We start from the raw sequence: 17,672 nt of genomic DNA on the forward strand, positions 1-17,672 counted from the left end.
CCACCTATGAGTAATGTCGATACAATCAATGAGGTATACCATGTAAACATATTCTACGATTCGAAAGTGATAAAGATAAATACGATACCAAGTCTGTATCCAAGTCTATAAATCCAAGCAAAGGATCTCCGCTTTGCTTTTTTGCCTCTACCTTTATTCACTCTCGCTCTCATCCCCTCCCAAAAGAAACGTCTTGTTGTACTTTGACTCGGACAAAATCCCCACGGTAATTGAGCTGCTTCTTACCCGGCCCGCGCCATTGCGCGAAAGCACCTGGGCGTTCGCGTTGGTGTTCTTGGTGTCCGGATACTTGTATCCGTTCGACGTCAACACAATATGCTCCTTGTTGTAGTGGTTCTGGTAGCGGGCCCTGTCTTCCTCCGACAACTCAAACCGCACATCGTCCATCGGGAAGATGCTTTCATGAGAGGCCACCTCGTCTATCGACACGGTCAGCATACATACTTGCGACAACGGCGATAAAACTTTCACAGGAGCCTGTTCTTCCTTCGCGGTGGAAGTCTGGGAAGACAGGATTTTGAGTGTGGCGGCAGAATCGTTCATAAGCAAGTCAGGCATGTCCACCATCTCCGCCTGGAGCTCCATCGGGATCTCCATGTCGATGATCGATGGCGACAACGGGCGGGGGACGTTGGACTCGTGCGACATCACACGTTTGCGGATGACGCGCTTCTCGCCGAGATCCGACCGGCTGCCAAACGCGAATGTCAATTCGTTGTCGCTGTCACTGTCGGAATCCGGCGAATCGAATCCAGAGTATTGGCTCGTGCGCTTCGGGGCAGGCGACTGAACCGGGACTCGGAGACCCGAGCTTTCTATCGTTGGCCTGAAGCCGTCTACCGTTGACCTGAGCTCCGATTTGAGTCCACTGTCTGACTTGACTCCCAAACTGCCCACCATCGTAGACTCAGACCCGCTGGAGGGCTTAGACACCACGGGTGTTACGCTATCTACGTACATGTCATCGTGGAGGGACCGCGAAATAGCCTCCTTAAGCGAAAGAGGGTCAACGGTGAGACTGGCTAAGGCCTGGTTTAAGCCAGGCTCCTCAACCACGTCGGCAGCTTCGCCGTACTTCTGGTGAAGGTAGTCGTCAGTGAAGCTGTCGAGGGAGTCGAAACTGGTGTTCACCGGGAGTGAAACCACCGACGCCCGGCGTTCCTGCATCCTGGCAGGCAAAGCCGGAATCAGAGCCTTATCGGAGGCAACAGAGCTGGAGGGTAAAGAACCGGAGGCCCCAGAAGAGCTGCGCTCGCGGTGGGTCTGTTGGACGACCGACGTCTCCTCGGATCCGGGGCGTTGGTGGACGTGGACAGGTGACGCGGAGCGGGCAGAGGCTCCGGCGGAGTGCAAGTGGCTCACACTCATGATAGGCGAGCCCAAGCGGTCCATGAGGGTGCGCGGGGCGGAGCCGGGGCGCTTATGGAGCGGGGAGGGCTTCCGGGAGGTGGCAGGGGGGATGGGACTCATTCCAGCAAACTTGATAAAGGCCCTGGCTAGCGACTTTTTAATTTTGGAGCCGATCTTCAACACCGCAACTTCCACCTCCTCGTTGGAGACGTCGATCTTGGTGGTTTCGAGCAAGTCGTACGAATGCGAGAAGAGGCGCGATGCAATGGGGGTCAAGTCGGAGAGCACAAACGGATGACTCTTGATCTCGGGAATATCGATACGGCGGTCAGGGTTCTTCTCAAGGAGCTTGCACAAAAGGTCCTTGCACCATTCAAACTCTTTTGCGGATACAGCGGCGGGCTTTTCCGGAAACTCAAGCGCCTTGTGCGCAATCACGTCAAAGAGGCCAAACTCATTGGGGGAGTTGAATGGAAGCTGGCCGAAGAGAAGGCAGTAGAGAGTGACCCCGAGCGCCCAGATATCGACTTTGTGGGTGATGTTGGGGCGGAATCGTTCTCGAGACGTTTGCGGGGTTATCTCTGGATGCTCACCAAGTTTTGTGTCCACGCCGGCGGAAGCCTCGGAAGGGTCTCTTCTGAAATCGGAAGTACCCAACAGTAAACCCTGACCATCCGGATTGCCTTGAGAGGTAATATGACCGTCGCTTTCCTCCAACACGTCTTCTGTTTCAAAGTTTGTCGCACACAACTCCGGAGCGTAGAACGCGGGAGTCCCAGCGGTTTTGCACAACTCAAATTCATTCGTGTTGCTGTCCAAATCACTCGCAAAACTCACCCCAAAGTCACTGATCTTCACGACTCCGTCGCTACTGACGAGTAAATTACCGGGCTTGATGTCCCGGTGAATGATGCCTTGGTAGTGGAGATATTCTAGCCCCTGGACCACGTCGCGGAACACGGAGCGGGCCTTGACAAACGTCAAGGCGGGCCCATTTTCTGCCTGCCAAACAATCTCGCCCGTCTCAAGATACTCAAGCACGAGGTAGATCTTGCGAGAGTTGACATCATCTAGCACCTCACGGAGCTGCACCACGTGCGGATGGTCGCACTTCTTCATGATGGCGATTTCACGCTTGATTTTGTCTTCCTGTGAGGATCCTGGGGTGACGAGCCTGCCTACTTGTGGTTTAGCGCACCGGTCAACAATCTTTATCGCCACGAATTCGTTAGCGACGAGATCTTTGGCGAGCTTCACCTTTCCGTGCTGTCCACGGCCTAACTCGCGGATAATTTCGTACGTGTTGAGTACTTTGCGCTTGGAAATCGGGTCATATTCAAGCGAAACGTGCTTTGTTTCCTTCACGGGGGGTTTTGGTGTCAGGTCAAGCAGACGGGAGACAGAGGCTGGAGGCTGGGCATGGGTGTAGGTCGGGAGCAAGCTCAAAAAATGGTGCTTTGGCTGGGCTGCTGGCTCCGCGTGCACGTGTGTGTTTGTTGGCACCGGGTACGTGTGCATCGGGTTGGGGTTGAGGTTCGACATGAAGTGCAAAGGAGTAAAGCTCGAGGTGCTTGAGTCGTTGAGAAGATGTTTCAACGAGCTGTCTTTACTATCCTTCAGAGAGTCTTTGCTTTTGGAGGAGTCTCTGAGGGAATCGAAAGAGTTTTTCAGCTTTAGTGACGAGCCAAAGCTCTCTCCGGAGCCTTTCTCCTTGTGCGAGGAGCCAATGCTAGAGCTGTTTTCTCTCACCTCCCTAGCCATCTCTCTTGAGTCGCTCGATCCTGATCCATCAATTCTTTGCAAACTGGTGGCCGAGCTGTTCCGAGATAGACACGGCAGTGACGTTCCGGAGCGCGGAATCTTCTTGATCATGTCCCCAACCTTTCCAAAGATCTCTGCCCGGTGAGTGCTATGGTGATGGCTGCGAGGGCTGTGTAGAGAGATTTGATGATGGGTGGATTGAACCACGCGGGAAACACACCCTGATATGGTTTCGTGCTTCGGCTTTGCATTGGTTTCCATCTTGCTGGCGGCTTAGAAGATCGTTGAGCTGGCGGCTAATTTGTTTCGATGTGGCATGTACCGATTGGGGCTTTTCGTGTGTTAGCTGTATACAAGCGGTGTATTAGTCGTGCGATATAGTGTAGTTCTTGTCCTGTTCGAGTTTGGTGCTTGAAGTTTCTTCTCTGCTCATCCCCTGCGAAAAGCCTGGACCGCGAACATGTCACAGGATAGGTGGCTATAGTCACGTGACCATGGGAGAGCAACGCATGACGCCACCATAAATGGAGGATAATAATCAATTTAGGAGGTTCTTATGGAGCCAGATTAAAATGGTATTTTATTATTTCGATTTCTTGATTGTAAAAGGGAAGTAGCGGTTTGTTGATGGGCGAGGTCCGCGTTCTATTGGGACTAGCATTCCGTTGCGAAAGGGTGTGCGGCGGAAACCGCGGCCATACATATCCTGGTACAGCAACGATGGCATAGCAAGATCTGTGGCCCAGTCCGAGGTTGATGAATGTTGCTATAAGCTTTCTCAGGGATAGTTGCTATCGAATAACTATCTCCTAATTGCGTTTACATAGACATTTTCCAGCACTGGTGTGAGATATTAAAGTGCGAATACAGCTTCACCACGTGAGTGCTGGTTATCTGATTCGCAAACCGTGGACCAACGAATTTGTAGAAAGTCCCGCGGAACCAGCAGAATGAGTCACAAGGTGTTAACAGTCGGTTACGATTCTCATTCGCCCTCAACCCTTTTAACGTTAATTATGAAGTATAATATTGCACACTGAACGCTGAGTAAGATTTCATTCCTGGTCTCCTTGTGAGGCCATGTAGTACGAAGTTTAGGAGAGCGTTCCAGAAGGGTGGGGCGTGCTTCGGCAAGGGGGGGGCAACGATTGCTTCGGCTCGCCGTGTTTTCGGCGAAATGCGTACACAAATGGGAATTTCCTGACATCGGAAGATTGATATCGTTTCCGTTCTCTCAACAATCGGCCGTGTGGTCTAGTGGTATGATACTCGCTTTGGGTGTGAGTGGCCCAGGGTTCAATTCCCTGCTCGGCCCGATTAATACTTTTTTTTTGCCTGCAGGCGCAGTTAGCGGATCTGACTAGCAAAATGGGTCAATGACTGTTGCACATTGCGATTTCATACCACATTAGAACCCCAATACACACAGGTCTATTACCATAACTCTACCAATTTAATTACGATCAAACTGTAGACCAGTTTCACCCCTGACTATTATCGCCTTCCCCACGTCTAAGCGTTGTCACAACAGGGATCGTATTCAGCCAGCAATCGCTGTTAGACCCAACCCAACAATAGACTTTATATTTCCACCAGCTTCATCCTTAATACGGCCCAATTATACTTTCACAGTCTTACCGAAGTTTACACACATTCTAAGACACAGCCATCTAACAGCCGTTACCCATGACATTGTCGTTATCTCCCACACAGGAGCACTTCCTCAAGAAGGAGCTTGTGTCACAGCAACTCGCGCACGAGTTTCGTTTGCTCAGCAGCCCAGACGGGCTCCAGAGATTTGGATACCCTTTTTCCACTGAAAAGGCGACGTCTGACGCGTTTCCGCTTCTCCGTTTCTTCTTCGACAACTTTGTCTTAACCTTTCCGTTTCTTTCTCACAACACGGCGTTCTGGGAGGCAAAGGTGCAGCCATTCTATGAAACCTTCTCAGCCAAGAAAATTTCGTCGTCGGAGGATCGCGGGGAGTTGTCAAAACGGCGTCAGGTCACCAACAAGATGGCCAGCGGGATTCTCCTCTTCTTTGTTTCTTCCATCGCCACCAAGTCCGACACCGAGTACTTTCTTACCAGTGTGCCGAACATGGACGCGGTGCAGAAGGTTACTAAGCGCGATGTGGTGCTTATTCTGCCAGATGAAGTGGATGATATGCTTACCCTCACCGCCCCATCCACCGGGTTTGCCTTGAACATTGCGGGTGTGCGGAGGGTCGATGATAAGAAAGGTTGGTTTCTGCTGGCTCCAGCGTACGAGTTTATAGTTCAGGTTACCGACAGTGAGCATGCTCCGTATATCGTGTACAGACGATATTCGGAGTTTCTCCGGCTAGATAAGGCCTTACGGGCACAGTTTCCGGGGAAGCTGTTACCCGCGTTTCCCGATAAGACCAAGATGGAGGGGCGGATCGCGGAATCTGAGTCAGTGGAAACCTCACCAAAAGGAAAGAGCTCAATGGAGTCGTATGATTCATTTGCGTCGGCTTTGCTGGATTCAGAGTTGAAACAACAAGACAATGAGTCGTCAAGCTTACAAAATGAACCGTTGTTAAGGACTCAGAACGCGCAAACCCTAAAGAAGCCTATCTTCAACTTGATGCCTCCTGTGCCGTTAAAAACCCTTGCCCGAAAGCTCTCAAATCCAAGGTTGAGTCCACCGTCTCCAACATCCAGCCATTTATCCCCGCCTAAAACCTCAACTCGCAAATTGCCAAATATAGAGCGGAAACTGTCGCCTGAGAACGCCATCTCGGTTCCCCGGGAGTATCTCCGTCTTCTGTTGCGCGGATATATGAAGCTGCTACTCCAAAACCCCGAGGTTGCCAGCTCTCCCATCTTGGCCAGCTTCTTGGCTCCGACCGCTTCTGATACTCCACCATCGCCCTTGGAATGGCGTGATATTGCTACGCGCACTCAATTGGACAAAGCGCGCATTCTCAACCAGATGGAGTTCCAGAAACAAGCTCAGTTGCGCGCTCTCAGCTTGAGGGAAAATATTGATGGGCTCAAGTCGTCGCTACTTCACGATCTGAACGGTCTCCACCGGCTCTTTAGTGAGTTCGGTACCGCCACTTCCGTTGCAGATTTGCGCACCTCCTACTTGCGCTCCTTCATAGAGTTGATGAAGATCGAAATAGCGCTGACAATCTACGAGATGTTCTTGGGACAGGACATGTCGCGCGAGTGGTTTAAAAGCATCAAGAAGATCCATGGCTTCTTCCCGTACACGGTATTGTCCGGAATCTTACGCATAACCAATCCCATGAAGCTCATGAAGGCGATGATGGACTTGTTTTTGAGCACCAGCGTGATCCCCTTTAGCGGAAAGTCCCTCATGCAAATGTGTTTCAGCTCAATGTTGAACGACGATTTGCGGTTGCAGCAAAGCGAAATCGCTGCCTTGTCTGAAAACATCACCACGTCCCAGACCTGGAAACACGTATCTGGCGAGGATATCGTGCAAAAGCTCAGAGCGTACGTATGGGAGCCGTCTGAGGAGACTATTGTCAAGATCAAGGCGAGAATAGAGCTGGATGGGCATGACTTGGTGGTTGGCATTTTGTGCACCCATGGGTATCTCACCAACGACGTCATCATCGCTGACGATACATTGAAACAGGTGGAAAAGAGTTTTGAGGCATATCAAAGGGTTTACAAAACCACAGATGGAGCCCACGACGACATTGAGCTCTACTCAAATATCAAATCTCTCTTCCATTTACTCTTGCGCCAGCGAGATAAGGAGTTGATGAAGGAGGTGTGGGACGAGCCGTATTTAATCTCCCTCATTAAGGAGATCTTCACGCAGTTCTTCACTCCCATGGTGGAGGTATTCAAATTGGCCAACTTGCCCCTTGCTCTTAAAGATTTCCAGGCTTTCATGGCCGATTTAATCGCTACGGTAGACCGGCTTTATGAAATCATGTACGAGCTCTCCCCCAGCTTGTTATTGAAGGAGGTGATGGGTGTGTTAGAGAGACACCAGGACAAGATGATGCGGTTTTTCAACGAAACATACCTCAAGGATACAGACGGGTTTTTTGAGGGGATTATTGATTGGTTGGAAAAATTTCTCCGGACGTTGAGGTTTAAGTTCAGTCACCCCCAGGACTTGCTTGACTTGGATTGTCTAGTGGCTGGGGACGCGAAGGTTGTCAAGGATGTGGATGCCATTGTAGCGCTGACACTTTCCAAGAGACTTATCTACAGCGAGATTCTTAAGGAACTGTTGCAAACCACAGCCACAGATTATGACGATAGGATCAAACAGGCGTGGGACCAAATCAACGATTTTTCGGGAATAGGGTCTTACAACGAGTTCGGAGTTCATGAAGGCGACTTGGTCGATTTGGACATGCACACAGGGGAGTTTAAAGATATCGCAAACGCAGATACTGTTCGAGAGAAATTGGATAAGTTGTTAGCAGAGCCAGGTCACAGCTGCCACGAGATTGAGCGTTTGCGTCCGGGATTTGCTGCCATGGTGACCGGGTTGTTGCGCAAGATTGAGACGCAGTAAAATGTTTAGTATTACTGACTTAGAAATGCATACTTTTGGCTAGAGAGACAGAAGAAGCTTTGTAAGGAATGCAGGTAATCGTTTAGATTCTTTGAAAAGAATGTGGCTAAATATATTAGATTTATTGACCATGTTATAGGGAAGGAGAAAAGAAGTGGAGGGTATGCCTCGGACTAACGAACAGCAATTGGTCTGAATGGTGGCAGCGCAGACGGGAGAGGTATTTGACAGTCAGCCATGACTGAGAAATCTTAGCTTTGGACATAAACCGATGGAAAGAACCAGAGCATGGGTCGTGCAACAAGAGCTAACAGCTATTTTGGGTTCCATTAAGTCCCATCCAAAACATCAGACCATGTATCTACTTTACAAGCTGATGCTTATCCGCGACTTTTACAACCCTACACATGGACATATCAAGGCTTTTATAGACTGTATTTGCAGTTGAGAAATCAAAGGTTAAACTCCAAGCAATGAGGTTAAACATGTCAGGTAAGATCCGCAGCCCATCAGATTTGAATTAAATCTTGAACCAAAATAGCACTAATATTACTCATTTATACATTCACCTTCGAACCAGTACCAGTATATACTTCTCTACACCCCCTCAAAATCTCAAGTCAACCACAAAACGGTTTACAACTTGGTTTCACCCCGCTGCATCTTTGTCCAGGCTCGCTCATCCAACAAAACATATGCCCTGCGCGCGACGTCCAACCAGTAGATCTTTTCAGACCCGTCAGCACCGCTGGGGAGTACCTGGTTGCGGAACACATTCTTGGCAATCTTGTGGTTGTGGGTCAACTGGATCGGGCCCACCTTCAAGAAGAGTGGTCTCGAGTAAGGAGGCAAGTTATCAACAATGTAGCCAGCGTAGTCCCGCAAGAATTGTGAAAGCTGCTCGGGGTTGGCGTCGTTGGCAAACTCCGCAATGAGAAATCCGGCCCGACCCTCGTGGTTTGGTACCTGGACTCCCACACAGACACACTGGTTGATGCACAAACCTGTCGTTACCGTATTGTAGTCCATGGAGATCGCCTCAACCTCGCCGGTACTGACATTCTCCGACTTCCATCTAAAGGTATCGCCCATCCGGTCCACAAAGTATAATCTGGCCTCTACGTCAACCTTCATCAAATCCCCCGTCCGGAACCACGCATCGCCCTTTCTGAACACGTTGTGCAAGATCTTTTTCTGCGTGGCCTTCTTGTTGCCGATGTATCCTGCAAAGGCCGCGGAGCCTGCCTGGGTCTGGTCCGGAAGCCGGAAGAGCATCTCGCCCAGCTCGTCAACATCAGCTTCGTAGCAGAGACCAGTTGTGGGGTTCCTGACTGGTTCTTCATGCTCGTTGTCTAAGCGAACGACCCGCTGCTGGAAGCGGATAATCTTACTGACGAGCCAGCCATAGGTGCGGACGGCCCCTATACCCTCTGCACCTTCTTGGTAGTTGATGGTGATGCTGGGGGTTTCCGTAGCGCCATAGAATTCCGAAACCACTGGGATATGGAACCGCTTTTTGAACGCGCTCCAGATGTCGCGTCTTAAGCCGTTACCGTATGCCACCTGGACATTATGGAGAGTCTCGCTGGGGTGATAGCTATTGCTGGTGAGATATCTCATCACTTCACCGACATACAAGATGTGGGTGGCCTCTGTGAGCTTTACTTGAGTCCAGAAGGTGGTCTTGCTAAATGCAGCACCCAAAGCGGCTGTTCCGCCCGCGGAAAGTGTCGGAAGAAGCCCGATAAAGGCACCGGTAGAGTGATAGAGCGGCATGCAGATATACACAGTACTGTCGGATTTGATCGCATTCATGGGGCCGACTACGGACGACGAAAGCTGCATCTTCTGCCAATTCATGATCGCTGCTTTTGGAAGTGAAGTGGTTCCGGATGTATAGATCAATACAGCAGTGTCCTCAACCGTAATCTTTTTTCTTTCTTCTACCGGCTGGACGTAGGTTGGAGCCTTGAAGGAGGTGATCACCAGGAACAATGCCGTTTCATCCAAGTAGACAATTGGTGGTGGCCGCGCGAGGGCTGCAATGTCAGGCTCGGAGTCTCTGACGGCCTGTGCCACGTCTGGATCCACATATATGTGAGACATCTGAGACACCTTGATTACGTGCGCCAATTGCAGACCCTTGATCTTGTAGTTGATGAAGGCCGGGACGGCACCAATGTTCCAGAGCGCGAACCAGAGGAAAACAAAGAACGGCTTGTTGGTGTAGAACATCCCCACGGTTGTTCCGGCACGCACCCCGTCCTGCACAAGCACGTGGGACAAGCGGTGGACGATACACTGGAGCTCTTTGTACGTGTACAGCTCGACTTCGAAGCAGTTATCGTAGGAGAGGTATTCCTTTCCGTCGGAGCCGGTGAGGTATTCCTTTGGCGCTACGACGGCGCGTGGAAACTTGAGCGCGATGCGATCAGGATGGCGGTCACAACTGGCTGAGATCTGCCCCCACGTGCAGAGCTGCTTCGTAATTTTGTTTTTGGCCACTTTGAACACGGCACGGAGTGCGGCTCCGATGATCTTAGCGTCGTGCGAGATTTTGAATTTGGAGTCGAGGTAGGATGCGGCGAGAAGCGCAACAATAGTCGCTTCGTCATACGGAAGGAATGTCATAGTGGGACAAGGATTAAGAAATGGAAAATGGGGTCAGGAAAGTAATCAGAAGAGACAGACAAGTCGAAGGCACAAGGATGAGGCAGAGAGGGTGGCAAGTCAGTAATTCAGAGCAAATAATAAGCAAACCGAAGCGAGTATAAAAACTTGAATTGGAAACAAGATTTCAATAGGATTAGAGGGGAATGTATATGACAGACATGGAGCAAGCGGGGACTGCCGGCTTAAATAGCTTAGCGCCAGGGTGTGGTTTATGCGTTCGCGGGGTTACCGCACGATCCTCAACGTTGTGATTAGCGGGCGGCTATGCCACATCTGCTTGCTCCTATACCTCATTCATAATACGCGCTAATAGGGATAAATAAACCTGATAATGGCATTCACTCTTATCCTATCAATCCAATCACGGCAAAAACTTGTTATAAAACACACCTTAGTGATTGTGTGAACCTACCACCCGGCAACTCTTTATGGGGGGATTTTCATATGGTCCCGTTACTTGCAGGACGGGATCGGCTGCAAGTTTTGTTTTGCCGAGCCGTGAAATCGTGGGATGAACTTTAAGTGCCTTAGGTGGTGTCACATGCTTAGACAACGGGGCGGGGGTTGCGGTCATTGGGGGGTGATATAGGGTTTTTTTTTTACCATAACTACGCGAATCATAATAAACTAAAACAACGGTATATGTGAGGATACGAATAAGCTCGAATCCCTCTTGCAGTTTGTAGTGCAGAACTTCCCACCAATAAGCCAAAAAAAGGCCTGTTATAAGTTTAACCTAGTCGGTCAATCATTTCGATCCCCAATATGAGCTTTTGGTACATATACCCACGGTATCCCAGGAGGGGGAAGTTTGAGGAAATAACCCGCAGATTGCACCGGGTGCCAGAACTTGTACGATTAATCTGCCACCATCTGCTTTTTAATGCGTCTATTTCTCTAAAGCGAGCCGATCTAGCTGCATTCCCGACGTATACCAAGTTTTGCTCCCCGGAAGACCATCTTTCCGAGTTCTAGCACTGGTTCCTTAGCTTCCCTTTCTAATACCCATGAATATTTAAATCTCTTCCATCCATATGGATAAGGCCAATTGTAACTCATTAAGTTAAGAAATAAAACCACAGGGTTTGCTTACAGTGGGCTCCGGGGTGTGAGATATCTGTCTAATAAAACTTACATCAAAATTGGGCTCCAACTTCCCAGTGTGAAGGCTAATAAGACTCAACAGAACCTACCTTCAGGCATACACGCGGTGCAGTAAAATATATCATTAAAACGGCAAAACACTCGGGGTAATTTCTAGCACCTTTATACTGGTTGCTCTTACGGCGCACCTACAAAAGCCCACCTAAGTTCTCAATTTATCTCTTAATGCATCTGGCATATTCAAAGTATCTTTTGGAGTGACTCAGAGCCCTGTTTTTTTTAAGCCAAAACATTCCAATGTCTCGGCGCCTATGATTTTAGTGCTACCTCCTGCCTTGACTGACCTTACGGATCCCTCCGCTCGGCACTCTGTCGCTCACCTGATTACTCACAAGCCTGTTTTTCATACGCGACGCAGCGGTGCTGGCAGTACGCTTTGGTAAAGCATCCTTGTAACTCTCTGATCCCGGTGGCGACGCCACAAACGTCGTAGTGGTCGTAGTTGTTTTGGTACGAGTCAAGGAAATCCCCTCATGGGGGTTGGTGATGGAGCGCAACACCTTGCCATGCGGCGGGGAGCCAGTTAAGTTCGCTGAGCGCCGTGGCGTGCTGGTAAACTCAGACGCTGCACGCTGTGGCGTACCTTCTTCCACGTAGCTGGCATTGGACCCGATACGCTTCTGAGGGGACGCAAGAATCTCGTTCACATCGTAATCCTCATGATCTGAGTTGTTCATCGCGTACTGGCTGTCGGAGTGTGACACCCTGGTCGGTGAGTTCTTTCTTGGCTGAATCGGTGACTGACTGGGCACGGCCTTCTGGGTGAACTGCATCTGGGCACCCAGAACCCGCCGGCGAACAGGGGTAAAGGTAATCTCAGCCGTGTTTTCCATATAGTTTTCATCGTTCATCATCAGTTCGTGTGCTTCTCTTGCTTGCTGCTCCGCCGCATCTTTCTGCTTGCGGAGTGCGCGCATGCGCTTCTTGAAGTCCTCGTACGACACCAACGGAAACAAGCCGCCAATAAACGGATCCCCCACATTATCGAGACACATCGTGTGACGCCAGTTGCGGAACTCGTTTTGATGCAAGTACAACCAATGCTGCTGTGGACCGACAACCATCCCGGGGCGGACCATCCGCATGTACGCGATGCACTCATTGGCCGTAAAACCATGGGTATAGATCAAGTGGGCGCCGATGAGACAGCCCGTGCGGCCCAAGCCCGCCTTGCAATGCACTGCAATCTTGCCCCCGTTGTGAATGACGGTTTCAGCGGCCCCTACGAACTGGTGGACGTATTCCATGGTCGGACACGTTCCGTCGTCGAAGATCATGTCGATGTGCTGGATACCGCGCTTTGTGAACTCCACTGCATCGTAAAGATGGGAGTTGAGTCTCACCACTAGCTGGACATCGTTGGAGGTGAAGTACTCCAAGACGTTACGGAAAGGTTCGTTCAAGGCAGCACCAGGGCGGCTTTGCTGCGGCGAGGCAAACGCAATAAAGTCCTTGGATACACAATTGAAGTCGCCCTGGTCGACCCGTTCATAGCGCTCGTATTCCTCCAAGTTGAAGCTGGTGAGGTCGAGCATGTTGCGCTCCTTTGCGCGCCACAAGCCGTACACCACGTCCTGGATGGTCATTTCAAAGTCCGCATGCGAGTACCCCGCATCGCGGAACGGCATGAATGGAGCGTCGCACTGCGCAAGCGGCTGTAACACCTGGTGCGGTGCCCATGACTGTACGAGTACCATGTAGCCCGCGAGGAGGCAGGCGGCGTTCGCACGCGCACGCGCATCCGTGCTAGAGTAAAGCACAACCGCCTTGCCCTGGTTTGCGTCGTCGTTGAGGATGTGGTGGAGTTGTACTGCGAAGCGGTAGAGCTGACCGATATGGAGCGGACCGAAGTCCAAGTGAAATGGGTTGTACGGGAGGGTTTTCTCGACCGTGAAGTACACCGCCTCGTGCGTGTTTTGGGGCGTATGCTCGTACGCACCGAGGTACACACGGCCTTTGAGAAACTCAATCGCGTCGATGTTAGGTCTACGGGGCATCAAAGAGATATGGAAGGAGAATAGAGCGTTAACTGAAGGGATAAACGACGGGGATAAAGCCTATGATTAGGCGAATGCACTGGGTTGCAAGATGGAGGATTCTGGGACTAAACCGGCTGATCCTGGGATTGCTAAGATGGATGAAGTGGTCCTAGGGCTGTAAGATGCTTGAACCTAGAGGGCTAAGATGGTAATGCAGTGATAGCTGAAGGGCAGTGATCGAACCTTGGGTGGTAGCAACGGCTTGGATCAGCTACTCTTGTAAGAATAAAGGGTACAAAACTGAATGTGACGAAACAAGAGGAAGTGCACACGAGATAAAACTCTGAGTGTCTGGTAGAAGCTAACCAACAGGTGTTGTGATCACACTGTTGCTTGCCGTTTTGGGATCGGATCGCCGCGAAAATTTCCTGTGTTATGCTTTTGTCCAAAGCAGGAAAGTGTACACAGAGCTGTGTGCAGGACCCGCAAATCCGACGGGGTGGTACACAGCAAAGCCATTGTATTGTATTCGGTATGGTTTCTTTTCGAAGGATTCGAGTGCTTCATGCAGTTGATAAAACATGCTTGATTTTAATGTCGTGAGTTTAACAATCAATACTGTGACAAGTGGGGTTGCTGGTGTGTTGTCTAAAGTGCGGTTCCCCGGTTTCCGGTGTGCAGCCGTGCCGTAGAAGCCTTAATGATGCAGGGAAGAGCCTTCGACCTGACGCCAGGTCTGAGATGCTCGCTAGCACTGAATGGTAGATAGGAAAGTCTCTCGGAAAGAAAAGGGATACATTGAAAGATTTTTGTCAACTAGCATGTAGAGAGCTAGTACCCGGGGGGAGTGTAGGGCGAGGGCACAGATTAAAGGGTATAAGATACTCCGTGGTAAAGATATGCAATATTGTAATGAATCAATTGCCTTGGCATATCTTAATGAAGCGAGTGATTAAATGTAGCTCCCAGCTATATAAATAGGAAGGGGAGAAAATTGGTTTAATAAGCTCAACAAGTTGGTTATTTTCGAGAAAGTAAGCTGGAAGATTTAAGTTTTGATATTTGTTACGGTTGTAAGAATTGAAACCGGTCTCTATAATAGGAGGCTTGGGGAGGTTTGTTCTAGGCACGCATGACCAAGATTACTCTTCTACTGATTTGTCGTTCCTATTATCGCAGGTTTACTAAGCCTAACATTGAGTGTACACGGATTCAAAGATTTGAGTTAGGATCTTACAGGTTTGTGACTGCAGACCCAATCATTCAACTATTTTTCTATAACACCTCTCAAGCTCCTAGTACGGTATTGACAAGTACTTTAAGTTTCTATTAGTTTACCCTATATCTAATCAAAGTTTGAGCTTTCTTTCTCATCTTAAGATCCAAATTTCTGTCTTTTAAAAACCGCCTATGAACCATGTTTCTGATCTGAGGGCATCTCGTTGAGCCAACGGCTTCTATTTTCTTGAAATTACGTTCGCGAATTACCAAAACTTCCAAAACTCCTGTTCGCGAAATTTTCCCGATTCGCGTACCCGACTGCATATCACCTGACCCCAGAATAACCTTCAGACGCTGGCGCGACTTTCCTTATGGGCGGAGGGAGACATGGAGGCAGACATGCGGAGCGCTTCAGTGGAACTTCCCCGGAAACACCCTATGTAAGACACACTACAGCAATCGTTACCAGAAACAAGCTCTGGCGAAAAAATTGGATGGATTTTAATATATAACCGAGTTCTTTTAACTCTAAACATGGCCATGTCTTTAAATTGAGGTCTGGCATTTTATTGAGGCACTAGGCTCCTCGTTGGCTTCGAAGTCGGAGTTTTTCAGATGGCAGTCTTACCCCAAGAAATCTCAAGAAAATCATAAAAGAACCATAGGAACCTCCCGTTTGAGGGTAGTTGAGGTAAATAAGTGGCGCAAGGAGAATATAACTAAAATACAATTCTTTACGAAATAAACAATTCACCCTCTTTATCAACCGTAGGGCCCGGAAGGACGTTACCCGGGGATAGGGAACGGGCATGCGGGCACCACACCACCCGGCATGCGTGAAATATCCTATATAAAGCCCCGTGGCCCCACTCAATCCACCCATGCGCTTCAAACACCCCGCTATCACCCATTTTATCATGTCTTTATCTAACAAATTATCCGTCAAGGACTTGGACGTTTCCGGCAAGCGTGTGTTCATCCGTGTGGATTTCAACGTCCCATTGGATGGCACCACCATTACCAACAACCAGAGAATCGTTGCCGCGCTTCCTACTATCCAGTACGTGTTGGAACAGAAGCCAAAGGTGGTGATCTTGGCGTCCCACTTGGGCCGCCCTAACGGTGAGGTCAACGCGAAGTATTCGCTTGCCCCTGTTGCGGCGGAATTGCAGAAGTTATTGGGTGAGCAGAAGGTTACCTTCTTGAACGACTGTGTCGGTGAGGAGGTCTCGCGGGCTGTGGCTTCCGCTGCCTCAGGCTCCGTCATTCTTTTGGAAAACTTGAGATTCCACATTGAGGAGGAGGGTTCCTCCAAGACCGACGGTGTCAAGACCAAGGCTGACCCGGCTGCGGTCGCCAAGTTCAGAGAGCAATTAACCTCTTTGGCTGACATCTACGTGAACGACGCGTTCGGGACCGCACACAGAGCTCACTCCTCCATGGTTGGCTTCAACTTGCCCCAGAGAGCCGCCGGTTTCTTGATGGCCAAGGAGCTCACCTACTTTGCCAAGGCGTTGGAAAACCCAGTCCGTCCGTTTTTGGCCATTCTTGGAGGTGCCAAGGTATCTGATAAGATTCAGTTGATCGACAATTTGCTTGAAAAAGTCGACTTGTTGATTGTCGGTGGTGGTATGGCTTTCACCTTCAACAAGGTTTTGACCAACATGTCCATCGGTAATTCTCTTTTCGATGCGGATGGTGCCAAGGTCGTTCAGGACTTGGTCGCCAAGGCCAAGAAGAACAACGTCAGAATTGTCTTGCCAGTCGATTTTGTTACCGCTGACGACTTCAAGAAGGATGCTAAGTCGGGTATCGCTACCCTGGAACAGGGTATCCCAGACGGCTGGATGGGTTTGGACGCGGGCCCAAAGACCCGTGAGCTCTTTGCTGCTACTATTGCCGAGGCCAAGACTATTGTCTGGAACGGGCCACCAGGTGTCTTTGAGTTTGACGCGTTTGCTGCCGGGACCAAGTCCATGTTGGATGCCTGTGTCAAGTCTGCCAGCGAGGGCAACACCGTGATCATCGGTGGTGGTGACACCGCGACCGTTGCCAAGAAGTTTGGTTCTGCCGACAAGTTGTCCCACGTTTCTACCGGTGGTGGTGCCTCCTTGGAGTTGTTGGAGGGTAAGGAGTTGCCAGGTGTGACTTTCTTGTCTGACAAATAGCTTCGAAGAACAAAACTCTAAGAGGCTCTTACGCTGAGTAGCTGAAACCTCTAAAGGTGAAGCTCTACAGCAAAGCTCTTGGAGTGTGTATGAATATAAGATAACGAAATGGAGATGTAGATACACGCGGGACAGGGAGCTTGAGGAGCAATAAGATGGAGACAGAATTAGTAAGAGGATTGAGAACGAAACACCGAACAAATTATCCCCATGCATCAAGACATGATGTGGGAGTGGAGGATCCAGCAGGAGATTAAGGAGCAGGGAAGCTCTAAGAGGCAGTGAATGCTGAGCTCTGAGACTTGAGGTTTCTGATACAACAGGGTTAACGAAGTAAAGTTATAGGAAGCTCTGTAGTTATAGAAGCTGTAAGTGATCTATTAAAACATGAGCATTTTACAGGTATGGCCATATTAGGCAATAGAGCAGGAGTTCTCTAATACTGAACCACCATAAAAGTTCATGCAGGTAATACTGAAATAACCAATTATGGCTAATGATATAACACTATACTACCTGATTTCTGAAACCAGACCCAATCTCGGTTTAGGAACCTACAGACTTAGCTCGGAGTCAGTTCGGAACTCCAAGGAGGGCTAATAACTCCCCAAAATAATAGAGCTTGCTCCTAAAAGATAATCGCACATAGACAGGGCAGCAACCATAGAATTAACGATCTTTCATTGGCCTAAATTTCAGAAACAGCAAGCTGACGTATTTGCTTCTGCTGGAGGATAAGCTTAAGCCTGCAGGAGACTGCGCAGCAAACGGATAAATCTTCCGAGATCACTATATATATCCG

At 49.6% G+C, this 17,672-nt stretch overlaps 7 protein-coding genes and 1 non-coding gene across 8 annotated transcripts; 4 read left to right on the plus strand and 4 right to left on the minus strand.

The window, feature by feature from the left end:
- Window positions 1–153: 153 nt before the first annotated feature.
- BABINDRAFT_164780 (serine/threonine-protein kinase) lies at window positions 154–3,393 on the minus strand (the record flags this gene model as incomplete). The annotated part of the gene is made up of 1 exon (XM_019130281.1): window positions 154–3,393. The coding sequence occupies one exon, from the start codon at window positions 3,391–3,393 to the stop codon at window positions 154–156; it is 3,240 nt and encodes a 1,079-aa protein (XP_018988398.1).
- Window positions 3,394–4,375: 982 nt separating this feature from the next.
- On the plus strand, window positions 4,376–4,447 carry BABINDRAFT_t28. Its single transcript has one exon. It is a non-coding gene; the product is annotated as a tRNA-Pro (tRNA).
- Window positions 4,448–4,579: 132 nt separating this feature from the next.
- On the plus strand, window positions 4,580–7,671 carry BABINDRAFT_80437 (uncharacterized protein). Its single transcript, XM_019132724.1, has one exon. It carries the CDS (start codon window positions 4,819–4,821, stop codon window positions 7,663–7,665), a length of 2,847 nt encoding a protein of 948 aa, XP_018988399.1. The 5' UTR covers window positions 4,580–4,818; the 3' UTR covers window positions 7,666–7,671.
- A 413-nt stretch (window positions 7,672–8,084) lies between these two features.
- FAT1 (long-chain fatty acid transporter) lies at window positions 8,085–10,399 on the minus strand. The gene has a single exon (XM_019127715.1). The coding sequence runs from the start codon at window positions 10,294–10,296 to the stop codon at window positions 8,302–8,304; it is 1,995 nt and encodes a 664-aa protein (XP_018988400.1). The 5' UTR covers window positions 10,297–10,399; the 3' UTR covers window positions 8,085–8,301.
- A 250-nt stretch (window positions 10,400–10,649) lies between these two features.
- On the minus strand, window positions 10,650–10,973 carry BABINDRAFT_159534 (uncharacterized protein). Its single transcript, XM_019127716.1, has one exon. It carries the CDS (start codon window positions 10,910–10,912, stop codon window positions 10,730–10,732), a length of 183 nt encoding a protein of 60 aa, XP_018988401.1. The 5' UTR covers window positions 10,913–10,973; the 3' UTR covers window positions 10,650–10,729.
- Window positions 10,974–10,994: 21 nt separating this feature from the next.
- BABINDRAFT_159535 (uncharacterized protein) lies at window positions 10,995–11,481 on the plus strand. Its single transcript, XM_019127717.1, has one exon. It carries the CDS (start codon window positions 11,104–11,106, stop codon window positions 11,311–11,313), a length of 210 nt encoding a protein of 69 aa, XP_018988402.1. The 5' UTR covers window positions 10,995–11,103; the 3' UTR covers window positions 11,314–11,481.
- Window positions 11,482–11,640: 159 nt separating this feature from the next.
- CDC14 (phosphoprotein phosphatase) lies at window positions 11,641–13,816 on the minus strand. Its single transcript, XM_019127718.1, has one exon. It carries the CDS (start codon window positions 13,497–13,499, stop codon window positions 11,766–11,768), a length of 1,734 nt encoding a protein of 577 aa, XP_018988403.1. The 5' UTR covers window positions 13,500–13,816; the 3' UTR covers window positions 11,641–11,765.
- Window positions 13,817–15,194: 1,378 nt separating this feature from the next.
- PGK1 (phosphoglycerate kinase) lies at window positions 15,195–17,354 on the plus strand. Its single transcript, XM_019127719.1, has one exon. It carries the CDS (start codon window positions 15,620–15,622, stop codon window positions 16,868–16,870), a length of 1,251 nt encoding a protein of 416 aa, XP_018988404.1. The 5' UTR covers window positions 15,195–15,619; the 3' UTR covers window positions 16,871–17,354.
- Window positions 17,355–17,672: the final 318 nt, after the last annotated feature.

The sequence above is a fragment of the Babjeviella inositovora genome, assembly GCF_001661335.1.
Source record: "Babjeviella inositovora NRRL Y-12698 unplaced genomic scaffold BABINscaffold_1, whole genome shotgun sequence".
In the NCBI taxonomy this organism is placed as follows: Eukaryota; Fungi; Ascomycota; class Pichiomycetes; order Serinales; genus Babjeviella; species Babjeviella inositovora.